The following is a 27,298-nucleotide window of genomic DNA, read 5'->3' as shown; positions in this document are numbered from 1 at the left end:
GATTATTGGCTGCTATAACAAAATCCAGGTGGGTACATGACTGAAAGAATTACTGTCTGCATCTTAAAAGAAGAATCACTTCATTTCCTTTAATTATTAAACTACTCTGCACTAACGCACTGCAGGTGAGTAGACTTTATCTGCAAGAAAAACAGCTGCTGCTTCATAAAAACCCCATTACCTTTATTTCTTCTCTTCTGACATTTCTGTAAATTTTGGCTTTGTGGCAGGAGCAAAGCTGCCATTTTGCACTGATGCAGGAACTGGGAGTTCATCTGTGGGTGCCCTCTTTCCCAGGAGGCAATACCCTGCCATGCAAAAAGCCCCAGCTGTCCTGACCCCACAGCTGCCCCCAGCCCTGCCCCAAAAAACAGTCAGAGCTGAGAAAAAACCCACTGTTCTTCCATTTCATTCATGCCCACTGCTACCTTGATAGCTTTAAACTGAAACAGTTGTCAAAACAAATCCTTTATTTAATAATGCTATCAACCAAAGGAAGAAAAAAATACAGAGTTTATTGTAGTGCAGATTTTTTTTACCCCAGACACACTCCTTTCAAGTCCAGTTTTCCTTCAGAAGCGAATACCCCCTCTCTCTTTAGAGATCTGATCGGTCTAACCATGACTAAGGCAAGGCTTTTTCCATATATATAAAATCAGAGGATCAGCCAAAAGGTATTCTAATAATAAAAACCATTTCTCTACTGCACAAATAGAGCAGAGGAATGCTAAGCCTTCAGTATAGCAGAGATGTGCAAGACCTGCTAAAACCCACAGGATTTTCGAAAGGGGATTTGAGCATCATTGTTCCCAATGAGCAAGTGCAGAGGCAGGTGTGACACTCAGTCACCTCTGGTTAGCTATTATGGACTTCTTGAAATTCCATTTTAGCTGTGCATTTCTGCTCCTGTGAATCCAACAGAGGCTGCTCCCTCCCCATTGGTAGGCTCAAAAGACAGAAATTGGAAAAAGGAACAAAGCAGGGAACTTGCACAGCACAAAGAAACAGATACCGTATGTGGAGCAGCTTCTGAGACAAATTAGGACTCCCACCAACAGAACCAAATTGCTTCCTCTCTCCCTACTTTAATATACCTTCCAAGAAGGATCATTGCATTATAGTGTTTTTATACAGAAACAGAAGAAAAGCAGTATGTGAGTTTGTGAACAGTTTGTGGCTGACATGTCAAGCTGCACTGAAGAAGGGGAATCCTCCTGCTAAATTCTCTCATTAAATTGCCCAAACACAAATCAAACCCTCTTAGCCAGTTCTCATTTATTGCTATAAAGCCAAGTACCTGCATTCTGAGGGCCAGATCAGCATTTTCCCAGCTCTTGCTGAAGCAAGCAGTCTGTGAGAGAATGAGAAACAGTACCCTGGTGAGAGTCTCTGTGCCACATCCCTGAGTCAGTACAGACATCTTCAGGAAGCCAGGGCTTCTCTTCAGCAACAACAGCTTGATTAGGAATCCTCTCTGCTCTATTCTTTCCAGCATAGGAGCTGCAAGGTTCATAATCATATATATTTGCCTTTTCTTGCACCTCCTAACCAATATTCACTTTAACACCAGCGCAGAGCTATCAGAAACCTAATTATGTCTGACTTAAAAATCACACCGTGATTTTAGCTAACTCTAACTAGCCAGCTGCTACTCTTTTCTCCAGCACTGGAGAAGCTCTCTGGACTGTGAAGACAAAGAGCTTGTTAACACATACAGCAGAGAGGTTCCAGTGCAAAGATACAGACAGTCCATGAAAACAGAGAAGCAATCTGCACTTTAAGTCTGTCACGTTGTCCACCAGCCTGGACTATGCTAATCACATCTCCCAGTGTGCTGTAAGAGCTGTCACTGCCAGACTGCACTTAATCACCATTCTTGCAGCAGCGAACAGAGTTCATCTTTTTCCCTTTAATAAGAGCCATTACATCATTCTCCAGCATGGAAACTACGAAGTGGGAAGGTCAAAAAGTTCTTAATTAGAAGGATTTTTATTACTGTGATAGTTCCGTTCTAGCCTCGATAAGAGAGATCTGCAGTACAGGCAGCAAGAGCTGGAAGGCATCTTGGATATAGGAAGCACTGTTTGAAGCCTGTGAAAACAAAAATCAAAATACACACATGAATAATTACACTGCCAATCAGCTTTACTAACCACATACTCATTTCAAACAGCATTGATTAATGCACAGAAGAAACAGAAGCCTAGTGCTTGCTGGATTTTAAAGGCTTTATTCCAGAAACCAATTTAATATTAAGTTTTGCAGGGGATTTATGCCATTAGGCAAAAAAAGCAACTGGCTTAAAAACTCCCAAACAAGATCAGGTGCAATCCAAATGTAGGATACTGTTTTCAGTAACAGATGAATAGAGTTTATTTCTAAGTGAAGCATAACCACACTGTGGCAGGAAGAAAGGACACACCAACACGAAACACTCCTTTCCTACCACACTGCAGAGCTGTGCAAACATTGAGAACCAACTTAATGGCAAGGAAGTGTTGGGACTCTTGCATGGCAATTTGTGAACTTGTCTAAGGTTTGACTTTGGACATTTAAATTCTAGAACTCCAGACTGCTGAATTCAATGTGTCTTCTGACCCATGGTAACTGTCAGCGGACACCACATAAGGCTCACTCTTCACTGAGTAACTCATCTCCTCTGCAAATCTAGACATTTATTAAAACTTTCAAGTTATTAGACAGGTAAGCACAATTTTAGATCCTGGGTTAGAGAACTTGGCATGCATAAGGATACTGAAGTGGAAAGAACCAGCATATCTATTTTTAAACCATTAGCCTAAAGTTTTAACGTTAGCACAACTGACCTCCAAAAACACTCCAGTGATTAAGGGATTAAGCACATCTGCTTTCTCTTTGACCTGCAGAGATCAGACATATATTATCCTGATTGAAAATTTGATCACATTTCTTCAAGCAAGATAAAGCTAAATCCTCAGTAAGTTTAAAATCACCACTGCTCCCTTGACTAGAGCAAAGCTAAGCCACAAGCTAAGCTGCCCTGTAGCATGCAAATAAGGACACAGTAACCTGCATGTGCCCAACACAGATCGTGTATGAATACACACATCACATCTTCAAATGCACTGGGGACAAAGTGGAGAATTCAGAGATAATGATACTCTTCAGTAACACCTGAATGCTCTGGAAAATCCACAACAGGATCACAAAACTTATTTGCTTCTGTCTCCTTAGTACTGCCAGCCCTGACTCCCACCCCCACTCTGTGCCAGCCTGGATGCAGCAGGAGACACTCAAAAGCTCAGCACACAATCTGGGGAACACCAGCCTAGAAAATCAGTTCACAGGAAAAACACTGCACATGTAAACATGCAAAGACAAAATGCTCTTCATGGCAAAGATCCCAAGGCTGTAATCAACCAACCGCATCTCATTCCTAGGAACTGTGGTGCAACTCTTACCCCTGCCGTTGTTAAGCATGTTGTAAACTCTTTAGAGAAAGCTGACAGTTCTTTACACAGCATGATTGTCATTCTGTGGAAGAAGGGAGGGAAAACTGTGAAGTAAATACAGACCTCAGGATGAACTTTCTTTTAGTGTTCCTCTAAAACATAAATGCCTTGTTTCTATGCTTATAAAATTAAATTAAACCAAAACTGACATAGAGCATATAAACGGTGTATGAAGATTCAGAAGCTCCCCAAATAAATTAGAGAGGAGAAATAAATAATTAAAGCTGAAGAACTGAAGCAGCATTTAGAGGACAGACACATCCATCCTGGAAGGAACAGTACTAACTTGCCTTTTTTTTTTTTTTTTAACTGGCAAGTGTCATTTTCTGAATTAGAAAGTGATGCATATTTCATACACACGCCAAGTATCTCCTGGGCAGTAATTGTACAGGCTCATGTATCTGGCATACTAAATGATTAACAAAGAGAGAATCAAGAATCACTTTTATACAACTGCTTTGTCATGTTTTAAATGTCTGTCTACTGACTAGCACAAGCTTAGGGCAAACATTCTTCTTGACTACATAAAGCTTTCAGGTAGGGTTTACTGCTTCTTATCAAGAAATGTCTTTAAACTGGAAAGGGACAGTCGAGTTCTGATGGAAGACTGTGATGCCACCCATCACAAATCTGCCAAATTCACAAATCTGAACACCTGTGCAGAATTCAAGAGCCCTGCATTACATGGATTTGCAAAGAGTTATTAGACAGTTTAATCAGTAAGTAGGTAATTATATGCTATACATTTACTAAGAGATGCACTCACTGTGAGAGGGACTTGGCTCTGTCTGTGGCTGTCACCTCCTGTTTCTGACCATACAGAAACAAAGCTGCAGTTTTGTGAAACATTTCAATGGAGCAGGCTGTCAGTTCTGCCAGGCTTCTTATGGCAAATGCATGAATATCCTGCAAGAGGGAAAAAGATTCCCTATACCATACAAAAACTAGCAGCTTTTATTATTTAAAACAAGTCATTCACACAACATACTATCACTACACTGCCCTTTCAGACCTCAGAATGTGCACAGAAATAGAAACCCATAAACTCTGGGAATCACAACTGTAACTCAGCAGCCAGATAAACACTCTGCAGTCAGATATTCTCTTCCTTCCTTACTCAGTTACCTCTACTGATTTTTTAGCATCCCGGTCATCATCTCTGGGTTCTGTTTCTTGGTTTTCTTCATTCTCTTTTTCTTCTTTAGGAAGACTACTGTTGAATTGTGCTATCCATTCATGAGCAGATGTCCTCACCTGTATGAAGATGTGCCACAGTATTTAATGACTAGAATGAAGCCTCCCTGAACATCAAAAGACATAGAATATTAGATCTCTCTATAGGAAAGAAGAATCTACAACTCCTGAGCTTGTGAGAAGAACCAGGACGAATGATCCCCCAGATGATCTACAAAGTGCCTTCAGGACTTTGTAGAGAGTTGGCTGATGTAGTTGAGGGCAGTTATTTCTCTAGCACCAGGTGCTGGAGTTTACCAGCAAGACCAGGCTATCAGAGGTGCTTTAAAAACATGTCTGCAGAATGCTGCTGCCACTTGGTGGATCTGAAGGGTAGTGAAATGAAGACAAGAAAGGTGATTCTTCCTCTCCTGAACATGGTAAACCCAGGTGCTTTGTACCAAGAGGAGGGCTTCAGCTCATGACTGCAGGTTATTTCACTGTGGTGGCTGAAGGCTGCTGCTCCTGGTTATCTTTGCCACCACCCACAAGTGCCCAGTGACAGGGCAAAGACATGCTGGTGTCTACTGACTCAGAGCCAAAGACATGACAGACTAGGACTTTGTTCTATAAAGTTAAAGGAAAAGGCCCATCTCCTTTGCCTACCATTGTCAAAGGATCTAAAACATGTCTTGTTTTCACGCACTTGGTATTTTCACAAGCAAAGCAGTTCCTGTGGGGAATCTCTTCAGCTTTTAAAAGATGGGAAATAACTCACCATTATCAGTTTGTCTGGCTTAGAGGAGATGTGCAATTCTGTAAACAACTCTGTAACTTCTTTTGTGAACTCCTCATCTCCTAAAGGACAAGAAAGGTTAAAGAATCCACACAAACGACAGATTCAGGAATAAGCAGAACTTCAATGCACAACTAGTTCTGCACAAGTCTGTCAACTGTTTCCTTTATTTCTCTTTGAATCATCACCTCAGGCAAAAATGCATCAAAGCCAGTCTTTTCAAATACAATTTCTAAGGTAAGTTCTGCAAAGGTGGAGACATCAGTGCCTGAAGGTTAGCTTTTGCCTTCTCAATTCTGGTTTTGTAGCTAAGGTAACTCCATTTTTTTATTTTTTAGTTTTCTACAGGCAGCCTTTTATAACACACTAACTTGCACATCACCTTGGAGAGTCTGAAATATCACTTAGAGCCTATGGTTCTCCTATTATATATGGCACAGCAGATGTGAGATCCATTATGTGCAAATATAAAGGATACATTAAATGTTGAACGATAGCAAGTGCAGGTGTGTAAGCCCTCCCTGATGAGCATTTAGGTAAAAGCAATGCAAGAAATTTACATTTAAATCCATGTAATCCTCAAGAATCAGAGCTCTTGTGTGTGAAGGCACCTCTGAGTCTTTTGGTCTGTGTGCTAACTCTCATTTAAAAAACAAATAAAAAGGCTTTTTGCTTTCCCACAGGTTGGACAATTCTATTCACAGTCTTTCCCTCCTGGTCAAGGAAACTCAGCATCTCTTTGAATTTGCCTCTTGGCTCAGGGTCAGTATGAACTGTCCAGGAGTCAAACAACTCCAATCCTGCTCTGGCAAGAAATCGTTCCTGCTACAGAATTACTGTACCTTTTGGTACAGAATGACTGCACAGCAGCTTTCCAGAAACGAAGGGTGTTGCTACCTGTCATGCCCCTGGCCACAGATGGCTTTAGGATTAAGCATCCAGCTAAAGAATAACTTAACTTTGGCATCATGCCCACTGCCAGTGATCAGGTCCGGTTGGCTCTGCACTGAGAACTTCAGTGAGAACCAGCTTCTCTCCTCCCAGAACCTGGGACTCTCTTACCCTTCTTTTCTTCCTCTTCTTCTTCAAAGAATTCAGGTAAAGAAAATGCTTCTTTGAGTTGTTCCATTTCCTCCTTCAGTGTGTCCAACTCCTCTCCAGAGAGGGCATTTAGAACCGATTTCACCTAATTAGGGGCAGCACAGGCAAAGAGAATCATAAATCCATCCAGTAGGACAGACAATGCAGCACTAGTTTACACTGCATGTAAAAGCATGACAGATTGATGGTAATGAGAAAAGGGTATGTTCCTACAAAAAGGAGGAAAGGAAAAAAGACCTATTTGTGAAGCCCTGATAGGCAATAACAGATTCTTAAGGAGTTACTCAAATTTCTTTCATAAAAAAAAAAAGTGAATGACTTCTGAAATTGCATGCTCATGTGCCCTCCTCCTTGTCTCAAGACAGAGAGGACAATCTCTGCCGTGCTTACAACACTCTCCTCTTCTCCAGACCAAGGCAGCAAACAAGTGGGTGTGAGGAGAGTAATTTGTGAAAAGTTATTGAAGACATGCAGGACCTGAGGCTGGCTGGGTAAAGGGAATTGCATTAGGAGCTGAGGACAGGACAAACTGCTCCCAAGGTAAACATCAGATACTAATGCAGAGGTCCAAGTGAAGCTGTGTAATCACCATTTTATAGCAAGTTCTGAGCACTTGATTTTACATATATATACATATATTTCTAATCTTTTTTCTTTTTTTTTTTGCCTGCTCAGCTGAGCTCAAAATAGAAAGCAAAATGCTCAAGGCCATTACCTTTGATTCACTCTCTCTGGAAAGCATCTCTAAGGCCTCCAGATGCGAAAGACCCTGAAACTCATCAAACAGTAACCCATAATGGGCTTTCTTCTCCGTAGCCATGGTAACCTCGGTAGCTGTCTGCTGCTCTTCTTTCTCCTTTGCCTCTCGTAAGACCTGAAAAAGAAAAGCAGAGGCCTCATGACAGTGTCAGAAGATACAGAATACAGGAGGAAAAGGCTTTTAGTTCAGTAGTTGATATGGTTGCTTAATGACAGGACCGCAAAAGAAGGGAGAGGAAATGAGAGAAACCAACTGATGGGGAACTGCCATACCTGAGATAACGTAGAGGTTCTGTTTATTAGGCCCTTTGTTTTTTTGAATCCAGGGTCTCCCTCAGCTATTACATCCATTGTCTTTTTCCCGATGAATTCCAAGGCATCCAGACCTCCACTAATAACAGTTTTTCCCTAGGAATCAGATTTGGATAAAGACAGCACGTAAAACTTGCAGAAGACTACACAGGGGAAGAAATTTAACTGGGGGATTTATATCAATGATGTGATGCCGGACACTCACATAAAAGCCAAGAGGGTCCTTGTCACCCTAAAATTCAACCCTAATAATCACAAAGAGAGCAGAAGGACATAGAAAGAGCCACAACATATTATCATCCAACAGTTTATTACAGCACCCAGACAGCTGCAGCAATCTGGTGGGAAATACATTTTTAGTTTGTGAACAAGCTGGTTCTCGGCACATTAAATTATTTAGTTCTCATCCTTCCAGTGAGAAAACACTAGACCTGTGGATTTTGGTTGCTAACTTTTGTTCAAGCCTTAAAAGAAGAAACAAGCTTTCCATCTGCAGCTCTTTCAGATTCACGGGCAAATTGACAAGACAGCAGATCACAAAAGCAGTTTCTAAGGGTAATGGCTTCCTTTGAAGTGCATTTCTCATGGTCACAGGAGCAAGCTGATTTCCAAGCAAATTGGGCTAGTTTCACAAAGGTTTTTGAAGAGGAGAATGAATTTCATCTGTAGACAGTTCTCTGGAAATCAGTGGAACTATTCCAGGAATGAGTCTGACCCTGCATTTACCTGAATACTCTAAAGGGAGCAGAGATGACAGAGTCCAGAGATGCAGAGGTGAAACACATGGAAATGCATCTCTGCACAGTCCACCATTAGCTTTTGTTGTTATGTATCAACATTTAATACAGAACTATCAAAATTCAATATATCTTACACATTAGGTGTCAATTAGAAGCAAGGTGCAGGATAAAGGTTGTCTGAAGGTTGGAACACTTTCTCACCATTCATCCCACAAATGTCAAAATTAGTTTCCTCTCACAGTAGTTCAGATGAAAGGTCAAAACCCCAAAGCTCTCTTAAACCCATTTCCTCCCACATTCCCAACTCACTTACTGTGCTTTGGACAGCAGTAGAGATGGTTGATAAAACTTCAAGAGCCCCAGCAATAGGAAAGGAGCTGCCATCATCAGCTGCACCAGGATTCTCACTTCCTGCATTAGAAGGCAGAAAATTAGCTTCCTCACTTCCAAAAAAAGATCCTGTCAGCTGTAGAGTGGGGAAAATCAACAGACACAAACTGTCAGCCAGGAGCAGGTCTACAATTAGGATTATTTTCCTAACTACTTCTCAGAGGTAACACAACTAAGCAATAAATTATTATTTTAACTTATTATTGATCTCAATATGCAAGGCGCAAAGTAAGGTGGGGTTATTTGGGGGCTGATTCTGTTATGAAAAATATTTCAGAGTTGTTCTTATGCAATAAAAACTGACCTCTTGTAGTATTTCCAGACTCTGAAGAGATTTCACTAGGACTGGGGATCCCAAGGGTTGTTTCTGCTTTTTCTATGACATTTGAAATACCCTGACCTAGAGAAGACAGAATTCAGAACAGAAGCAGGATTAGAGCTGCATATTCTTTTTTATTATTCTGGATTCCTCCTGTTCAAAACAGTTTACTCAGCACTAAAACCACCTCCTATCCAGCTTGCCTACCAATGTAATGAACCAAGGTTTTATCTTAGCTTTTAAATCAAGTTGTAAATACTGGCTGAATACCAGTTTAAAATACCAGGTGAAAATTACACAAATGCCTTAAAAACTTGAAAGTAATTTTGGCTGTGAATATCTCCTTAATCTCACTGTACCTTTTGGTACAAACCTTCCCCATTACTCGAACAATTCTCTTGACATTTTTCCAATAATGGCTGCTATAACTGAAATCCCCTTCTCTGGAAACAAGCTCTAAAGCACTAGCTTGAGACACAAAACATGATTAAAATATTTATCAAACACCAGCAAGAGCCTTACCTACAGTAGCTACAGTAGCAGATGCAGTTGACAGGAGAGATTTCCCCCAACTTCCCCAGTAGCCCCACCCTGTCTGAACTGCAGGAGAATCTGAGACCTTTAATGAAGACAAACAGAAGAGTGATGCAGGTATCACGGTGAGGAGAGGAGCAAAAGCAGTCTATGACGTGTGACTTTTGTGCAGCTTTTTCTTTTCAGAGAAACAGCAAATATGAATTTGCAGAGAGGAGTGGGGCTTATGCTCAGAATTCTCCAGTGCTCAAGGACATGAAGTCACATTATTCCGAGCAAGCACAGGAACATACCTTGGTGGTTTCAGCTGTGGGCTTTTCTGTGGCATCAGGCTGGCTTGGAGGCTTGGGCTCAGGTCTTTTCCGAGTCACAGGCACAGGCTCAAGCTCTTTCTCCCTCTCTTCACTGCTCTCAGAGCAGCCAAGTTCCTCTGCTTTCTGTTCATTTTCTTCCTCATGAGAGGTTTCTTCTTTCAGATTTTCACCACTGCCTTTCTCAGACATGACTAAGAACATCCATAGGAAGCAAAGCAGATTAAAAAATTACTCCCTTGTACATTTTGACACTAGTTCAACAGCATAAAATTTGTGTTTTAAATAATTAAACACAACAATGTTGCTACACATACCCACTTGCACGGATTATGTTTTTAGGCAAGTGTGTACACCAAATTACATCTGGCTATAAGAAATGTCATACTTGGAAGTTTAAAGTCCCACAGGAACACGTGGTTTTATCTAACTGACACGCCCTCTCTGCAGGAAAAAAAACAGGTTGCTAACTCTGAAAAACAAATGAAGGTACAAAAGGTCCTCAGATAATGTAAATCCATGACTTGCTCCACCAAAATAAAAGCGAAAACAAACTGCTTGGAACGGCTGCTTTGAGGAGTGTAGGTTATAAATGGGGACAGCTGTCAGAGAGCTGAGCAGGTAGGGAGGCAGTGACTGGGTCACTTCTGTATTTGGGTCTGAGTTTTGCCAGGGCATTAACGCCCCCAGAACCTGAAATGCGCTCCAGGTGCCACCCTGACATCGCACATCGGGGATGGGCAGCCCACGATAGCGGGGCTGCCACGCTGCTCCCGGGCCGACCTGTCCCTCCTCCGGGCTTCTCCGGCAGCACCTCACCAGCTCCGGAGGAGGAGACCCGCAGGCAGGGCCCGGCCGAGCCCCCCGGTACCACACCGGCTGTTACCCCCTGAATCAGTCCGGGAACACGGGGGGTGCGATGGCTTCAAGCGAAGGGCAGGGACAGCCCTGCGGGAAGGGCGGCTCCGGGTGCGGGCTGGGGACCCCCCACACCTGTCCAGGACCCTCCACAGCGGTCACCGGGGCCCCGCTGCGACCCCCGGGGCCCGGGTTCCACGGCACCAGGGTCACCCCCCCGGGGCAGCCCCTGCGCCCCCTGTCTCATCTCTGGGGGTCTCCCTGTGCCTCCGCTTCCCCGGGACACCCCCAAAGCCCCATGACCCCCCTACGGGGCCGACCCACGTGTCACTCCCAGGTTCCCCCAAGTGCCCCCGTGGAATTCTTGCCCCAGATGCCTCCAGCCCCCCATGGTACCGCCGGCCCCACAGGGGGCCCGCGAACGCCCCCGCCCGTGGAGGCGCACGGAGAGCCCCTCGATCGCCCCGTGCCGCCCCCTCACCCTCGGCGGCTCCGGGCGGACCGTGACCAGCGAGGCCGGCGCGGAGCGGCCCCGGCGCTGCCCCGGAAGCGGCTCCGGCGCGGGGGAAGCGCGTCCGGTCGGCGGGGCCGGGGAGCTGCGGGACGGGCCGGGCCCGGCACCTCGTCCCGGTGAGAGCGGCGGGGCCGCCGGGGCTCCCCGGGCCGGGGTGGGGGCGGGGAGGTGGCGGGCCCGGGTCCCGACGCGCTGTTTTGGCGTGGAAATGGAGCGGCGGGGTGGGAATAGGGGCGGGTTTGGAGAGTAACGAAGGTGGTGAAGGGCCTTGAGAGAAGGCACAGGAGGAGCGGCTGAGGGCACTTGGTGAGTTCAGCCTGGAGAAGAGGAGGCTGAGGGGAGACCTCATGGCAGTTACAACTTCCTTGTGAGGGGACGAGGAGGGGCAGCACCGATCTCTGCTGTGTGAGCGCTGACAAGACCCGAGGGAATGGGCTGAAGTTGTGTCAGGGGAGGTTCAGGCGGATACTGGAAAGAGGTTCTTCCCCCAGGGGGTGGTCGGGCACTGAATTGGCTCCCTAGGCCCCAGGTCACGGCCTCTCTGCCATCTGGCAGAGCTCAGGGAGCATTCGGACAACACGCTCAGGCACAGGGTGTTGTTGGGGTGTCCTGTGCAGGGCTAAGGGACGGGCTCGATGGTCCTTGAGGGTCCCTTCCAGCTCAGGATATTCCGTGTTTCTGGCGTGATGTCGTGCCCCGGTGACGTCAGTCTGTGATGTCAGTGTGTGTGACGTCACGCCTGTGTGTCCCGGTGCCCACGGCCGCAGTCTGGGTGGGTGTCCCGCTGCCTCCAGCGGCCCAGCAGGGGCAGGGATTTTCCACAAGCGAACTTGGAACATGCAGGGCTGGGCTGCGGGGACGGGTTTCTGTTCAGTAGGATTTGGTGCCCGATCGTTTTTAGTTGACGGAGCAGAAAAAAAAAACTATTTTGGTGCACAGCCAGTGCCGCGTCCACGGCGAGTCACCCCCGTGACAGGGGTCAGGCAGCCAAGAGACACACACAGGGAAACACCACATCCCATCAAGTGCGAGGCTGGCCCTGGTCTCGTGTGGATTCGCTCCTTGGGTTGGATTTTGAGCTGTGGGTGCTGCTTTTCCCCTGCAGAGCCTTGGCTGGCGCCAGCAGAGGGTGACCCCTCCCTGTGCCCTCTCCTGCAATGGGAGCACCCAGAATGGCTTTTGTCAAGACCATGCTGTCTATTTTCATAAACTTCCCAGGAGTTATTATGTGCAGGGCTCTGCCAAATGCATCTCCCTGGTTTGACAGAGGGTCAGAGGGGCCATGCAAATAGTATTTCTGCAAGACATCACGCTGCAAGCAGGAAGGTGTGCTCCGTGTTGGAGCGATCCATTTGGATCCATCTACGTGCACTATTACCAATTAGCTTGCTGTAAGTGCCAAAACTCGTTTCCACATCGTGTGCCAGAAGTGTCGGTCAGTCAGAGCAGCCTGTGCTCTGTCAGGTGTGTCTCAGTTTATTGCTCCACGTTACTCCAGGTATGGAATGATGTTATAAGGAGTGAATGTAAAGCCATATAACTCGCAACCTCTTGGGCCCCAATTTTGCAGTGCCATATAAATGTGTGTAATTTTAAGTACTACCAGTACTTCCACTGACCTCAGTGGGACTACTTAGAGTGCTCTAAGTTAAACACGAATACCCTTCTTCAGGGTAAGAGCCAAGGATGACTCATACAAGCTCATGCATCACAGATTTTTATCTTTCCACTGCTATTTGTTGTCACAACTTATGGTTTAATAAAGGTTAAATATGTTGAGCTCAGCTTCGGGTTCAGTTGTAAAATAGCCAGTTTCTATTCTCCACATTTCATCTTGCTTGAGCTTAACACTTTCTTGAGGAATTTTGATGTTGGCACTGATCACACTTTATCCTTTTTGGGTCCTTTATCAGCTCCAGCAGCTGTTTTGCATAAGTGCAGTGGTTGAAGATTATGGATTTTGCAAGTCATTTTATTGTTCCCAGCACTCAGCAGTGAGAGATCATTGTCTGCTTAGCAATAATGGCTTTTCCAAAAGACAAACAATTTCTAATAAATCAGACCTCGAAGAATTTAATAGTAAAATTAAATGACCCACCAGCAATGGTTTATACATTATGCAGGCTCAGTGCAAGTATAGTGGAGAGCATATGCAATTACTGAAGATAATTATTCTTATGAGGGGAAATGTTGCTGAGTATTTCTTGTGTTAAATAATTGAGTGAGATTCCTAATGTCGTTTCAGGAGGAGCATCACAGACACTTGGAAATCTAACAATTTAAATTTAATAATTTAAAATTTCAATAGCACAGGCAAAGTACAGGAGGCACTGGAATTATTCTCTAATAAATCTAAAATATCAGTTGGGAGGTTATTGTTTTAGAAGACTGTGAGTTATTGTGTGCCTATGATTTGAAGTTGAAGAGGAGGGTTTGTCTTTACTGCAAAGTTGTAACTGCATCGGGTGCTGTGAAGTCAGGTCTGATGCATGCAGAAGCCATTAAGTGCAGTGGCATTTTTAGCTGAAGGCAGCTGGGTCATGGGATGATGTCAGCTCAAGATCTGTGACTGCAGCATCTCACTTGCCACCACAAGCTGTGACAGACTCTCAAACAGCAGCTCCAGCAATTCAAATGTCAGTGGTCCACAAGTCACTCACAGACCACAGCCTGCCTGTAAGCAATCTGCACAAGGTTACCAAAATATGCAGGTCGGTTGTCAGCAGCCTTCTGAAGGCTCTAAAACAGTCTGAAAATACAAGGGGTCTAAAAAAGAAAGGTTAAAACCCCTCCTTCAAACAGAGGAATAGTTGTTGATCAAGAGCAACCTCACTATGGGTTCTTTTTAGACCTGTGCCATTGCTGTGGATGAGATGCTCTTCTCTAGAGGCAGCAGGACTCAGTAAACACTTTCCCCAAAGTGTAGTTGGTGAAAAATAGGAATGAAAGAGCCCTTGGTACTGTTTTTAACTGTTTAGCTGTGGGAAAGTAGCTTCTTCAGCACAATGGTATAATTGAGTTCTCAGCACTGGTCTCATCTTAAATGAAAGGACAAGAGGCATGATAGAAAACAGAGTGCAGCCAATGATTAAAAAAAAAATAAGAGGGCAGATGAAGGGATTTCTGTTTACAGAGAAACAAGTAGGGAGCCTGTTTTCCAGTTTCTCTTGCGGGATTCAGTGGGTGAGTTGGTTAGTCAAGCTTGAAGGAGAGTTGAACACAGCTGTCTTCTTTGCCTTCTTTGTTAAACTGGTTTTGGCAATAGCTGCAACAGAATTGGAAATGGGTCAGATAACACATTTCTCATCAGATGTCAAGTCTGGAATCTGGTTTGACCTTCGACAAATTAACTGAAAAAAATTCCTACTCTGGATAGCATCTTATCAGCAGAATTTCCCCTTCTTGAATATGCCTGGATTTTCTCTGATAAAAGACAATTAGTACAAATCACCTGGCTTTATGTATATTTCATTATTTTTCATAAGTGGTTTAGGTAGTGATAACTAGTGATTCTGGAAGGATGAGAAGTGTCTGCATTATTTATTAAGAAAATGTGTTCCTTTCTGTTGTGATATTTATGAAATTCAGTTCTACAGCATCTGTTATTGGTAGAAGAAAGGCTGATAAATTTGAAGTCACACAGTCAATGGTATGAAGTGAGATATTCTTTAGGATAACATTTGGGCTTGTGGCTTCTGTACTTCATAATTTTTTTTTAGGGCTCTGGAGCAGTCTAGATGGAATTATAGCTTCAGGGAACACATATTGGATTCGAAGTTTTCTTGAATCAAGCTGCCAGAAAAATTGATTACAGATTTTCTTTTATCAGTGTCATCTCATTTTGTTACAAGTTGATTTTATTCTGTCTTGTAAGAGAGGAAAATCCTTGTGTGCAAAAGACATAAAATTAAAGGCTGTATCCTAATGTCTTAAAATATCTTATGTGCGCATTAATTTGAAGATAATCTGTCCCTAGACAAAACAATTTTTCAATTTGCTATGAAGTTTGGGTAGAGAAGATGAGGAAGACTGCTGAGATATAGCATCATAAAGTAAAAGATTTTCAACAGGAGCTCATTGTAAAACAAACAAGAATAAAAAGAAGCAGACTTAGAAAATGCAGCAGGAGCAAGAGAGATTGCAAAAAAGGAAGTATATTGAGACATCAGTATCCTGACGGGCAGAAAGAGGCTTCCTCTCTGTAGTGTTATAGCTGCCAAGAGTTCTCCTAAGAAATTATAAGCATATTATGTAGTATTTAGACATCTAACACTGATTGTGCCTCTAAAATCAAGTAAGTAGATGTATAAATGCTAAAAATCAGATGTGTGTGTGTGCTCTGGCTTTTTTCTGGATTGTAAATGAAAGACTGGATTTAGAAAACCAGGGCTTAAAAGCACTTTGATATTGGTGGGGAGGGAGGCAGAAATTACATCCTCTTTCTCACTTTTCTTCCTCTATTAAGAAAGCACTTCTAAAGATAATTATGCATTTCAAGCTGTCTGAACAATTTGTTCTTTTTTTAAAACCTTTTTCCCCTTAATGATTATTGTTCCTGAGATTATTTATTTGGTTGGGAAGATGAACATCTAGTGGACTGGAGGTTGGGCTAATTCCTTATTACCCTCGTTTCATTACTATGTTCTGAGCAAAGCTCTGATTTGGAACCTCTCAGCTGACAGTTTGTATTATGCTAATCGAAATCTGTTTACTGGAAATGAAATTTGAATGTGCTGTAACCGTGCTGTCATTAATAAACTTACTGCTTTTTTTCCTTTCAGTCGGACTTCCAGTTTCCACTTCAGATATTGATGGTCTTGAAAGTGCATTTAGATTCAAGACCTTTTTCCATCAGAGAACAAATCAAGAGCCTCCTCTCCTATCTCAGAGCAATACAGACAACTTAATATCGTATGACCTCGTTTCTCCAAATTAAATGAAAAAAGAATTTTCACTAGCTTTCCATGAAGCTCAGCTACTGCCTGTTAATTTTGACTGTTAGTGCTGATCTTTCAGTTGGATTGACAGTGGAAAATGTAGCTTTTAACAGGACAGTTGCTTTTGGGTCTTTCAATGCATCACTTCCTGCAGTGTCTCAAGCTTTAATAAGTTCTCCAGCACACCATGATATCATAGCCAAAGAGGGGACCAGTATTTTAATTGAATGTAAACTGAACATCAGCCAGTATGAACATATCCTTTGGTATAACTCCAGGGGACACCTGCTTGAACAGCAAGATGGTGAGTTTTCCTGCTGTTTTCTGTCCTTAAGTATTCCCCTTTTATACAGTATCTGAAAACCACTGGGGCTTTATTATAATTTTTTCTTCCTATCCTCCCATTTTTACACTTGGGCGATAAGGAGAAAGAAAGACAAAACTCTTTACTTGTGAATTATACCTGAGCTCTTCTGTCCCAGTCCATCCATCCTGCTTTGGTGCCCCACAGAATCATTCAATACAGAAGAAATGAGTTTGCATTTTACCAGACGCTAACTGATGTTTTTGTTTATTATTGCTCTGGTTTAGATTATATTTTTCCAAACACATGAATTAAACACAGTTGTCCACAACTTGTGACCTTTTCCAGCTGGCAGTCAGTGCTTTAATTTCATTACAAGATATTTTAAAGCATGGTAACTTAGTATATTTATTTTCTGGTTTAACCACCAGTGAGACTGTGGAAAGTAACTCAACGTGTAACGGCCAACAATGCAATACATGCTATTTAACCCTTTTGTACTGAGGGGGGACTATATTTTTTGAGCTATTAGCTCTTAGAGTTCTGTCCTTGTAGTTGTTAATTTAAGAAAAGTGTTTTAGAGATGCATGTGTTTTTCTCTATTAGTATTAATGAAGATCATCAAACTAATTGATAGGACTTGTTGGAGGCCATCTTTCTGCCTTAAGTATTCAGTAACCTTTTTGTAGTTATAATGCCATCTGGAGATTAGTTCAAAGTAGAGTAATTAGAAGAATAAGTTATGAAAATAGTTCAAAGTAGAGTAATTAGAAGAATGAGTTATGAAAACAGTTTTCCCCCTAAGTTATAAACGCACAGCAAATGCTGTATAAAGCTTCTCGTATTGATTTCTTTTTACTTGGGTTTTGTGTGTCAGCACTGCATGCTCAGCAGAAAACCATGTCTCAGGAAAGTCCTGGGTTCTTTTGCCAGCAGAGCCATTTACAGACTGATCTTTTTCATGGGTCAGTTGACTTTTGATTCTGAATGTACGGAAAATTAGGCTTTATGGAGGACAGTCTTTTAAAAGAAGCCCAAGTTAAGAATTGGATTCCCTGTCAGAAAGAGCTGGCAGTCCAGAAGCACACTAGAGAGTGCAGATGAGAGAAGGAAGTAAATCCAGTGTAGGGAGCATGCAGTATAATTTACCATTAAGCAGTAGGATTGGTAAATGGCTTATGGCTTTCTGTATCACAAGCATGAAAAGGACATTGCAGTCCTTGGTGTACTGTTAGTGTTACGCTAGAAGTGGGCTGCTTAGCTGCCAAGCTTTGACTCCAGTTGATGAAGCAAACAGCACATGTGTAGTTTACCCTGTGATTTTGGTTTCATCAGCTTGGTTTATTTCTTTCCAATCTCCAGGTGACCGGTGGAGGATTGCTGATAATTCCCTTAACATCACAAAGGTCAGCTTTGCTGACCGGGGCCGGTACACGTGTGCAGGCATTAACCGTCAGGAGACCTTGTATTACACAGTCACTCTGAGGGTTATCTTCACCTCAGGAGACATGAGTATCTACTACATGATTGTGTGCCTCGTTGCCTTTGCCATCACCCTCATTTTGAACATAACCCGTCTGTGCATGATGAGCAGCCACCTCCGCAAGACAGAGAAGGCGATCAATGAGTTCTTCAGGACAGAAGGGGCTGAGAAGCTTCAGAAGGCTTTTGAAATAGCCAAGCGTATCCCTATCATTACATCTGCCAAAACCCTGGAGCTGGCCAAAGTCACTCAGTTTAAGACCATGGAGTTTGCTCGGTACATCGAAGAGCTTGCCAGAAGCATTCCCCTCCCACCTCTGATCCTCAACTGCAGGGCGTTCATGGAGGAGATCTTCGAGGCTGTGCGAGTCGACGATCCCGATGAAGTCGGCAAGGAGGACAAGGAGTCCCAAGGCTGCGGTGCCCAGGCTGCGATATTCCCCATCGACCCGGAGATGAAGCGCAGCGATTCCCCAGCCGGGGATTCCGACGACGGTTCCATGAGCGAGCAGGGCCAGGAGATCGCCGTGCAGGTGTCCATCCACCCGCAGTCCGAGGTGCAGAGCATCGACACTGTTTCCCACGACAGCTGCCAGTTTGCGCCTTCTGAGGAAGGCACCTGCTGAGTCCAGCAATCCAAGGGGGTGAAGGAAGCTGGGGTGACCCAAGGATACTGTGAGAAAGGGGTCTGCAAACAAGCTGCCTCAGTCCCACGTGCACAACAGTTTTCCAAATTGCAAGGTGCCAGAAATCTGTGTTTCCTTTCAGTGTTGATCTAACGAGTTCAGTCTGTTAGAAGAGGCCACTTGGAACGTTGTGCGGGGGCTTTTCTTTTTAAAGCAGGCTTGCTATACTTAAAACAGTTCCTGCAAAACAGGAGTTCTTTGTCCTTGGCTCCTTGGTAGCTTCTGATACTTCTGATCTGTGTTAGAACTGGCCAAGCTGAGCAGTACAACTTGCAATAAGGTCTTTTCCTTTGTGAATTCTTTCTTTCTTCACAAAGTTGAGCCGAAATTCCTTTGAGTCAGTGTTGTCCTGGTGATTCAAGTTGTGTGCTCTTTTTGAGTTGCCTCTTGGTGCGTGCAGCCCATCACAACCATGGTGAGCTTGAACAAATCTGTTTTGTGTCCCGTGCTTCTATGTTGCTATCAAAATGTACTGTACTTAGGAAAAGTACCAGGGTCTGCTGCTGGATTAAACAAATTGCTGTAGTTTCAAAGCAGCTTAGAGAACAACGAGGGGGTCTCAGTTTTCCATGCATCTGCAGGAAACTTGTACATACTCTAGAAGCTTGTTGCTTAAACTTGGTGCTGATGCCAAAGCGCCTTACCCTGGTTCTGTCCCACAGAATGGAGCAGTAACAGCACTGCCAGCACTGCCTGGCTTTTGACTTTGCTGATTTCACTCACTACAGAAAAATCCAAAGTTTTATATTGTATTTGACATTGTTGTGAGAAATGAATGACAGTAATCACATAGTGGCATAACTAATAAATAAGTTCATCTATAGACAGGTGTCTCAGGCACTTCTTTCTGAGCATTTTAATTTCTGAGCATTATCATAAAGCAGGTAAAACGTAGTGACACTTGCTCTGCTCTGGCTAGTACCATCAGAAGACAGTGGTAGAGAGAGGGGGTGGTGGAGGGACTGGCTGAGCTGTTTGCCAGCCCGTGTTTACAGGTGTGGAGTTTACAGGGTGTAGCCCAGCCTTATCCACTGAAGAGGGTGGCAGAAGGGAGAGGTGCCGGTGCTGACATACGTACACACACAAGTACTTCACCGAGGATCTCCCACGTGGCTTCCTCAGCTGTAGAGATCCAGCCTCCAGGAATCAGAGTGCACACAAGAATCTAGTTTCTTCTTTCACTCTTTGGTGCTGTTTTTTTTTTCCTCCTTAACATTTGTAAGTTGCATCACTTAAATAGCATTTTCTATCCTGTTGAGATTTAGTAGATGTAAAGCTTGTAAGCACTCCACAAATTAATTTCTTACAACTACTGGAAGCGTATTGCCATATAATTTTAACAACTTGGCAACAGGAGCACCATTTAATTTCCCACAACTCTTTTTTCTTTCCTTATTATTACAGAAATGTCGGTTGAACAAGTGATTCTGGACGGCTGCTCAGGATTCTTAAGAGGATTTGACATTAGATTTACATGAGTAGAGGTAGAAAACAAGCAGGCAGAGTGGTAATAGCAGGGTGGGGCCATCTATGGTTATTCACGCTCTGAACGAATTATAGTTATCATATCATATCAGAGAGGGGGAAATGACAGCATCTGTTACCATTTTAAACTACCTTCTGGGAAAAGTCCTGCAGTCAGCCACCAGTAAATGCACCCTAGTTGCCTTCGGCCTGTCAAGTAAGAGTGGTGTTTGTCAGGAAGGAAGGAAATTGGTAGCCTTGGTTATAGTAGCATTCCCACCAGCTTGGTGCCATTTGCCAGACTGTAGCAAACTTTAGCTGCTTCAGGGGAATAAAGCCTTCTGTAGACACTTAGAGTAGCTACTGCCCTCAACAGTAACTTCTTTTTTGCTTCCATAGTTCGATGGCACTTTATGTCCAGGTGAAAAGTTTGTATAGTTTTGTGTAACCTGTCTGGTTTCTTTAAGTTCTTCAAGGTGATCAGTGTTAAAAAATACTCTGTGGATAAATACCTAGTTCTCTCAGAAGCCCTGCTAAGATGCTACTGGCTTGACTTCTGTACTACAATGAGTTCTGCAGGTTTGTTGCAGGTTTGTTTGTGGGTGGAGATTTGGGGGTTTGCACCCTCTCGGATGTCCTACTCAAAAGATGTGAAGGCTACAAGAGAATGACTTGTTTCAGTCTCCTTTGTGCCACAGGCCGTCAGAATTGTACCTGCACCTGCCTTATTTCCCATAAGCAGCTCTTTGCTTCTGTGAAACTGTTGCATGATACGCAGCAGTGGCACGTTGCATATTTAGCCCCAAACTACACACACACCATGAGAGATGCCACTACAAAATGTGGGGTCCATTTAACTGCTTCCTAAGAAGCAGTTATGACTGACAGATGTCTCATCAGAAGTGGCAGCCGAATGACACTGGAGGTGTGTCAGATGGGTGTCAGGAGAGCAGTTTCTAGATTAATTTGATCCGTTCTTTGATTTTTGTACTTTACATACCTTCAAGTTCTTACTAAGCACAGTTACCTGGTGTCTTTGTGTGTCCTGTTGCTGTTGGAGAGGAATAAAGGTGCATAAAGGTCCTCAGAAATGCAGTTGCAGTGTCAATTGCTGGATAGCAAAGCAAAGAGTTTTCCTCAGTTATTACAGTATTTTGTTCATTAAATTAATTTCATTCCTGGAAAAGAGGTTTTGTAAGGATTTCAGTATATCAGGAGTACTTACTGCATGTAGGAACTGATCCTACTCCCACTGAATTCAATTAGAGCAGATTTGGAGCTCTGGTGTATTTTACAGGATTTTTATGCATCTGAAGCAAGGACGATGGTGATGTTATACAGTAAAAGCGATTGCCAGAGAATGAAATTTGACACTGGTTTCCAAAGAACTTGTGGACTATTCTTGTTATCCTGAGAGTAGATATGTGCACTTAAATTTCTTTGATGAATCTAATTAACATTAACGTTGAAAGTGTTTCTCTCTTAACTTTTTGTAGGATGAGGAAAGTCTGCTGTGGTTTCCTTGCTTTAAACTAAAGTCTTTGACAATCACAAGGCTATTTTTTTCTCTTCTTTGTGACTTACTTTTATTTTAAGTAACATCAAATCTACTTGTTATCTAAAAGTACCTAAAACTAACTGTGTAGTGATTATTTGTATTACCTGGATTGTAATGTAACTGTTTAATGTAACTACGTAGGCTTTCATACTTTCATAAAATGAACTGGTAGATTTTCAAAATAAATTAAAAAGAAAAACCTTGTTTGGGTGGAATTTTCTGTTTTACAAGTAAGGAGTGCCTGTCTCTCCAAGGCTAAGTAGCAGCTGTATGGAGCTCAGCAGAATGTTTGTTAGTCATCCCTGACAAAGGTTGCTGGGATATTCAGTCATCTGATGGACCATTCCTGCTATGACATCTTTGTGTCTGTCATTTTTTTATGTGTCAAGTCCCCAACAACATCTGTAATAATTGTTCCCAGCTGCATAAATGAACAGTTTACAGACATGAAATGGTTTCAGGAAGGTCTGTGTGTTCTTGATTTCACACTGTGAAGTGCAGTGACTTTCAGCTACAAACCTGTATTGCCCTTACTTTTTTCACATGGGAAGGGGCATCCCACTGCATTTTGGTGGCCAGGCTTGCGTTCCTGATCTCTTTCCAATCAATTCAGAGTATTAAACTCTGCCAGGGGATGATCCCAGGGGTCACCTATCACCACTGGTTACACTGGGAAGCTGTATTTCCAACATGAGCATCTGATACTGCATGTCTTCTGTGTGGGCATGTCTTCTGTGTGGGCATTCTGTGTCTTCTGTGTGGGCATGTCCTGCAGCTCAGTGCCAGCTTGAAACACAAAGTGCCCTTGGTTAAGTTTTAACTGCATTCCCCCACCCCAGACACCAAAAATCCAGCTTGCTCTGGGTTACAGAGAAACCCTCTGTAACACAGTCAGTGGGGCTGTGCAAGTGTGAATGAGAGCAGATTTCACCCACATTGTTTTTAAAGAATAGTTTCTGGTTGCCAGTGTCTGCACAAGGCAGGTAATGTAATTAATGCTGAATCTTGGGGATTTTCCCATGAGAATCAGCTGCTTAAAGGAAGAATTATTGGGCCCATACTCCTCAGGCTAGGTCAATATTCAGTCAGCATCTGCTTTCTGTCTCCTTGTTATGAGAGATACATGAATGATAAAGGTTCAGTTTTTTAAAGCTCCTGTAACCTGACCCCTCATGATCCTATCCACAGTGAACAAATTCATCTGCATCCACTTAAAGCACTTTTCCATCTGGTAACAACAGATCACTGAAAAGGGAGCTGCATTAAGGATGATTGTACTTTAATTTTAGGTGCACTCCTTAAAAAAATACATTTTTTCTTAATGTTGCAGCACTTTTGTGCATCAAGTCTCCAGCTGGAGACACAGTGAAGACACCATGGTGTCATTCAGCTCAGGCAAGTTACAGCTTTATTGACTTTTCACTGAGCCAGGTCATTTCACACCAGCTGGGTCTCTCTCCTTTTATTGTATAGCGGCTCATTCGGATGTCTCCAAATACTGCCAGCTTTTCTGCATGTGGAAGTGAGAATTGCACCATCATTCAAAAAAAAATTGTTCTGCTAGATGTTCAAATATCAAAAAAGCCTCAAAAGCTGGAAAGTTGTGCTTTATCCCTGGTAAGACAATGCCTATTCTTTGGTCACGCCTGGATGCCAATGAGCGTAATAATACTGAGCAATTAGGCCTTTCATTTTCGTTAGGCTAATTAATTGTTTGCACAGTGCCCTGAATATGGAATCATTTTCCTTTGGAAAGGATAAAAGGATTAGAATGGCTTTATCCCAAGTTGCTCAGAACGTGTTTTATTTGTTTAATGGGAGAAAAATTCTCTCTCGCCCCAAATGCAAACCACACACTCGAGCGTTACGGCTGCGCTGGGACATTTCCATCAGCAGAGATGCACACGGATCCACATATGTCCATCCATCTGCAGCCACGCTCCATATGGGATCTGGGGGCTCTGTTGCATGTCAATGAGCCTGCAGAGGCTGGAGTCACGGTCGTGTGTGCTGCTGGGTTTGGATGTCAGCCGTGGTCAGACGCTGGAGAGGGATGAACACGCCCCTTGGGGTTCAGCACCGTGATCATGGCGGGTATAAATGCACTGGACACTGTCTCAAGAGGTTTGTACTAAGTAAATCAAAGGCAAATGAAAGCTGGGCTGGGATTTTGTGAAGAAGGGACCCAGTGGACACAATTTTGCGGAGGCTACTGCCAGCTCTTTTTTATGTTTGTCCTATTTGGTGCCTCTTTGTACTACCATGTTATTAAATATATATTTCATATTAAATGGCTCCAAGTGTAACACAAGCTTGCAGAAAGGCATTTCAGTGGAAAGTGGGGGGACATGTTCAGCTTTAAGTTTAAGGGACAGGCTGCCATCACACAAACTTCCAGTGAAGGAGTTGGAGATAGCTAGCTGCAGTTCTTGCCTTTCCTTCCCTTCTCCCTGCTCTGCTGCAAGGTTTGTTATGGGCCATCTTGCAAGAGCTGAAAGTGAAAATTTTGTCCCATGCTACTTTCTCTTCCTTTAAAGATCAGGACACTGAGAACAGCTCTGGGTATGAAGGAAGCATGAGAAGCCACCCAGGACGTGCTCTCAGCCATAGATGTCTGTTCTGTCTTAAAAACAGCCACTGGCAGAGATGCATGAAAGAAACTGGAAGGTGGCATAAAGCAGGGACCATACTTGACCTTATGTGCCTGCTGTGCCTGAATAGGTCATTCTGTGCTCAGGCAAAGCCTGCAGAATTCATTTTGTTTATTTGATGCCTGAATGTCTGAATGTTGCTTCTTGGGCATTGGACCTTCTTGTTGTCTAACTGTGCTGGGTCATGGAAATGCCCCTGACACCAGTGCTGGCAGCCAGCAGTCCCTGCCCCTCTTCATGTCAAATGGGTAACTCCAGTATTTTGGGTGATTGCTTTGTATTTATATCTGGTAGGGGGTGGAAAACAGACCCTGCAAAGCACACGAGCCTGTTTCACCATTATCTGAAGATATTTTCAGGATTTCACTTACTTTCCCTCCTTGGTGTCTTCCCTTCCCTGCATGGAAATATTAAGAGTATCTCAGAGTATCTCGTCTGATCAATGGGAGAATCCCAAGTTTTCTTTGGTTTTTTTTTCACCTTCTGTGAGGTTTTCTCAAGCTTAACTCTCCTAAATAATGACTAGGGAGGAAGACAGTAGACCAGAACAGACATGAAGGAGTTTGGACAACTGTCCTAAATTAGAGGACAGGTTTGCTTTGGAAATCCTATATGCATCACAATCCGTTATAGAGAGCTGGCTTTAACAGCAAATCTCTTGCAGCAGGGTGTCACTTCACTTCCACAGATTACTTGAAATGCTTTATTAATTTGATGACCTCGTGGGCTCTCAGAAAAAGCCATTTCTCAGTGTTTTTGGGAAAGAGAACTTCTCTGAGCTAAAGGGACTGTTCTGTTGCTCAGATTTATTGCTTGGCTGACTTAATTCACCATTCAAACATGATTTTTAGCTGCTGGGCAGCGGCCCTTGCAATGTTGAAACCAATTAACTGCTAGAACACTTTTTAGTAAGGCTGTTTTCTTACTGGGTTTGGTTTTTGGTTTTTTTTTTAATCCACAGAAATAAAGCAAACACAATCCTTGAAACACAGGTTGCATGGATACGGTATCAGCACAGACTCAGTGCTCAGTGTCTCTTGTGTTACAAAGGAAGGAAGGCTGCTGCCTGTCCCTGCTGCCAACGTGACACTACACAAAGGTAAGATGAGAAAAGAGACAACATCTGAAGACAGAGGAAAGGAGGGGTGCCAGAGTCATGACAAAGCAAGAGAGGTTTTGAATATATGCTCGGGATCCATGGCCATCAGAGACCTGAGCTGTGGACCTCGCAGGCAGGTGAAGGTCAGTGGCTCTGCAGCAGGGCAGTCCTTGCACCTTCCTCCCCTTCCTTCGTCCCCACCACGACTCTTGCAGCCTTGTATTTCTGAAAGAACCCTGAACTTCATACCTCAGATCTTAAGGGTTGTGATGCCTGCTGTCAGGACCTCATCAAAGCCTTGTGAGGGAGAAGAAATAAGGGAAAGGGGAGTTTCTGTCAGGATGCACCTGGCTGGAGGAAGTTAAGTTACTGGTTGTTATCTCATCAGGGACTTCTGCTCATCAAAGTATTTCCTGGGAAAACTTTATAACACCTGTAATATTTAATGGTGTTGTCTAAAGATGGCATAAACAGGTCTAGAAGCTCAAGCAGAGACAAATTCAATGTCTGTGTACTTCTTCCTACAGTGTTTTGCAAAGCACTATTGCCCTGCTCCTTGCTCCAGCTCCATAGCTGTTAACTGAAAGCAGGGAATCCCCTCACTGGCTCCAGGAAGCTCCCCATCTGTCTCTGTTCCTGGCAGTTTGATTACCTTTATCATCATTTTTAAATGCAGAGCTTCAAATACCATTAGTGGTCACAGAGAATGGCATTTCTCTTGACATGCCTCAGCCACAGTGACCTCCTTGACTGGCAGCAGAGAGCACAGGTCAGTCATCTTTCTCCTGTGAGTTTGGGTTTGGAGCGTCAGCCCCAGCTGTCAATTCACCTCCATCTGATTGTCTTCTTCCCTGCACTTCATTTCAGATGTTTCCAGGATTTTCAGCCTTCTTCTGAAGCCTTAGGGTCTAGTCGCTCATCCCTGAAACATAAGAGTATAAAGCAGCATCTCTGGGTGTGTGATCAAGGAAATCTTTTATCACTTGACTTGCTCTGAACAGAGGGGAAAGTGCAGAGGATCAGCTGCGTCTGGGAGAGGCCACCTGGGGGGAACTCCAAAGGGACCATGAGGTTTTCTGTCTGCTAGTTCTCTAGGTGAAGTAACAGGACAACTGGTGAAGGTTTGTCATGGAGGATGGTTGTATAAGAGAGAACAGAATTTGGTGTTTGGGAGAGTCTGAGATAGCACCTTGGGATAGGTTGTACTGATGAGCAGCCCCATCTCTTAGCTCTCAGCCAGAGCATGTTCCAGCATCCTCTGACCTGGAAAGGTGACCTTAGAGGCAGGACAGGACACAGTCAGGGTGTGAGGGGGACAGTGCTGAGGGCTGAGCAGGTATGGGGCCAATGGAGGGAGACCAATTCTCTTCAGTCCCTGACATTTCTCTATGTAGCAGTGAACCCACCCCTAGAAAGAAGCACACATGTTGTTCCACGTGCCTTGCCATTCTCCAGCCGTCCCTGCTGATCTCTCTGTGCCTGTGAGCACCCGCACTTTGCTTCCAGTCAGAACTGTCCTTGGAGCATCGCAGCAAAGTGCCAGGTGTGTCTTTGCTGCCAATCTCATCTCAGCAGCCCAAGGCTTTCGGCTCGTTTAGCTGAATGGGAGCCTGGGTCAAGGGTTTTACGTGCCAAGCTGAATCCAAACAGCAAAAACACACAGGTGAGCTCAGAGCCAGGATCTGGGCTGACAGAGGCACTGGCAGGAGGGGCAGTACCATGCCGGGGAACAGGGAAATGCAGACAACAAAGGCGGATGCTGGTGCTGGATGGGGAGGGAAGCCGTGGGGTCCCTCTCGTGTGGTTGTTGGGTGATGGG

At 43.8% G+C, this 27,298-nt stretch overlaps 2 protein-coding genes across 7 annotated transcripts; one reads left to right on the top strand and one right to left on the bottom strand.

The window, feature by feature from the left end:
* Window positions 1–452: 452 nt before the first annotated feature.
* Window positions 453–11,662, bottom strand: FAM114A2 (family with sequence similarity 114 member A2). Of its 4 annotated transcripts, none has more exons than XM_064671979.1 (14): window positions 11,266–11,662; window positions 9,909–10,120; window positions 9,604–9,700; window positions 9,067–9,162; window positions 8,686–8,783; window positions 7,594–7,728; window positions 7,277–7,435; window positions 6,523–6,646; window positions 5,443–5,522; window positions 4,617–4,745; window positions 4,258–4,397; window positions 3,441–3,513; window positions 2,826–2,879; window positions 453–2,091 (listed from the first exon to the last, which is right to left on the bottom strand). In XM_064671979.1, exons 1-14 carry the CDS (start codon window positions 11,645–11,647, stop codon window positions 1,993–1,995), a joined length of 1,878 nt encoding a protein of 625 aa, XP_064528049.1. In that variant the 5' UTR covers window positions 11,648–11,662; the 3' UTR covers window positions 453–1,992. The 4 variants fall into 4 exon arrangements, with proteins under 4 accessions (XP_064528049.1, XP_064528052.1, XP_064528051.1 ...); XM_064671982.1 differs by lacking the exon at window positions 11,266–11,662 and adding an exon at window positions 11,162–11,181; XM_064671981.1 differs by lacking the exon at window positions 11,266–11,662 and adding an exon at window positions 10,244–10,262.
* On the top strand, window positions 10,524–21,932 carry MFAP3 (microfibril associated protein 3). Of its 3 annotated transcripts, none has more exons than XM_064671986.1 (3): window positions 10,524–10,547; window positions 16,080–16,539; window positions 17,902–21,932. In XM_064671986.1, exons 2-3 carry the CDS (start codon window positions 16,263–16,265, stop codon window positions 18,645–18,647), a joined length of 1,023 nt encoding a protein of 340 aa, XP_064528056.1. In that variant the 5' UTR covers window positions 10,524–10,547; window positions 16,080–16,262; the 3' UTR covers window positions 18,648–21,932. The 3 variants fall into 3 exon arrangements, with proteins under 3 accessions (XP_064528056.1, XP_064528053.1, XP_064528054.1); XM_064671983.1 differs by lacking the exon at window positions 10,524–10,547 and adding an exon at window positions 11,329–11,414; XM_064671984.1 differs by lacking the exon at window positions 10,524–10,547 and adding an exon at window positions 11,511–11,604.
* The last annotated feature ends 5,366 nt before the right edge of the window (window positions 21,933–27,298 follow it).

The sequence above is a fragment of the Pseudopipra pipra genome, chromosome 15 (assembly GCF_036250125.1).
Source record: "Pseudopipra pipra isolate bDixPip1 chromosome 15, bDixPip1.hap1, whole genome shotgun sequence".
NCBI classification, from domain to species: domain Eukaryota; kingdom Metazoa; phylum Chordata; class Aves; order Passeriformes; family Pipridae; genus Pseudopipra; species Pseudopipra pipra.
This window is presented reverse-complemented; position numbering and strand designations above follow the sequence as displayed.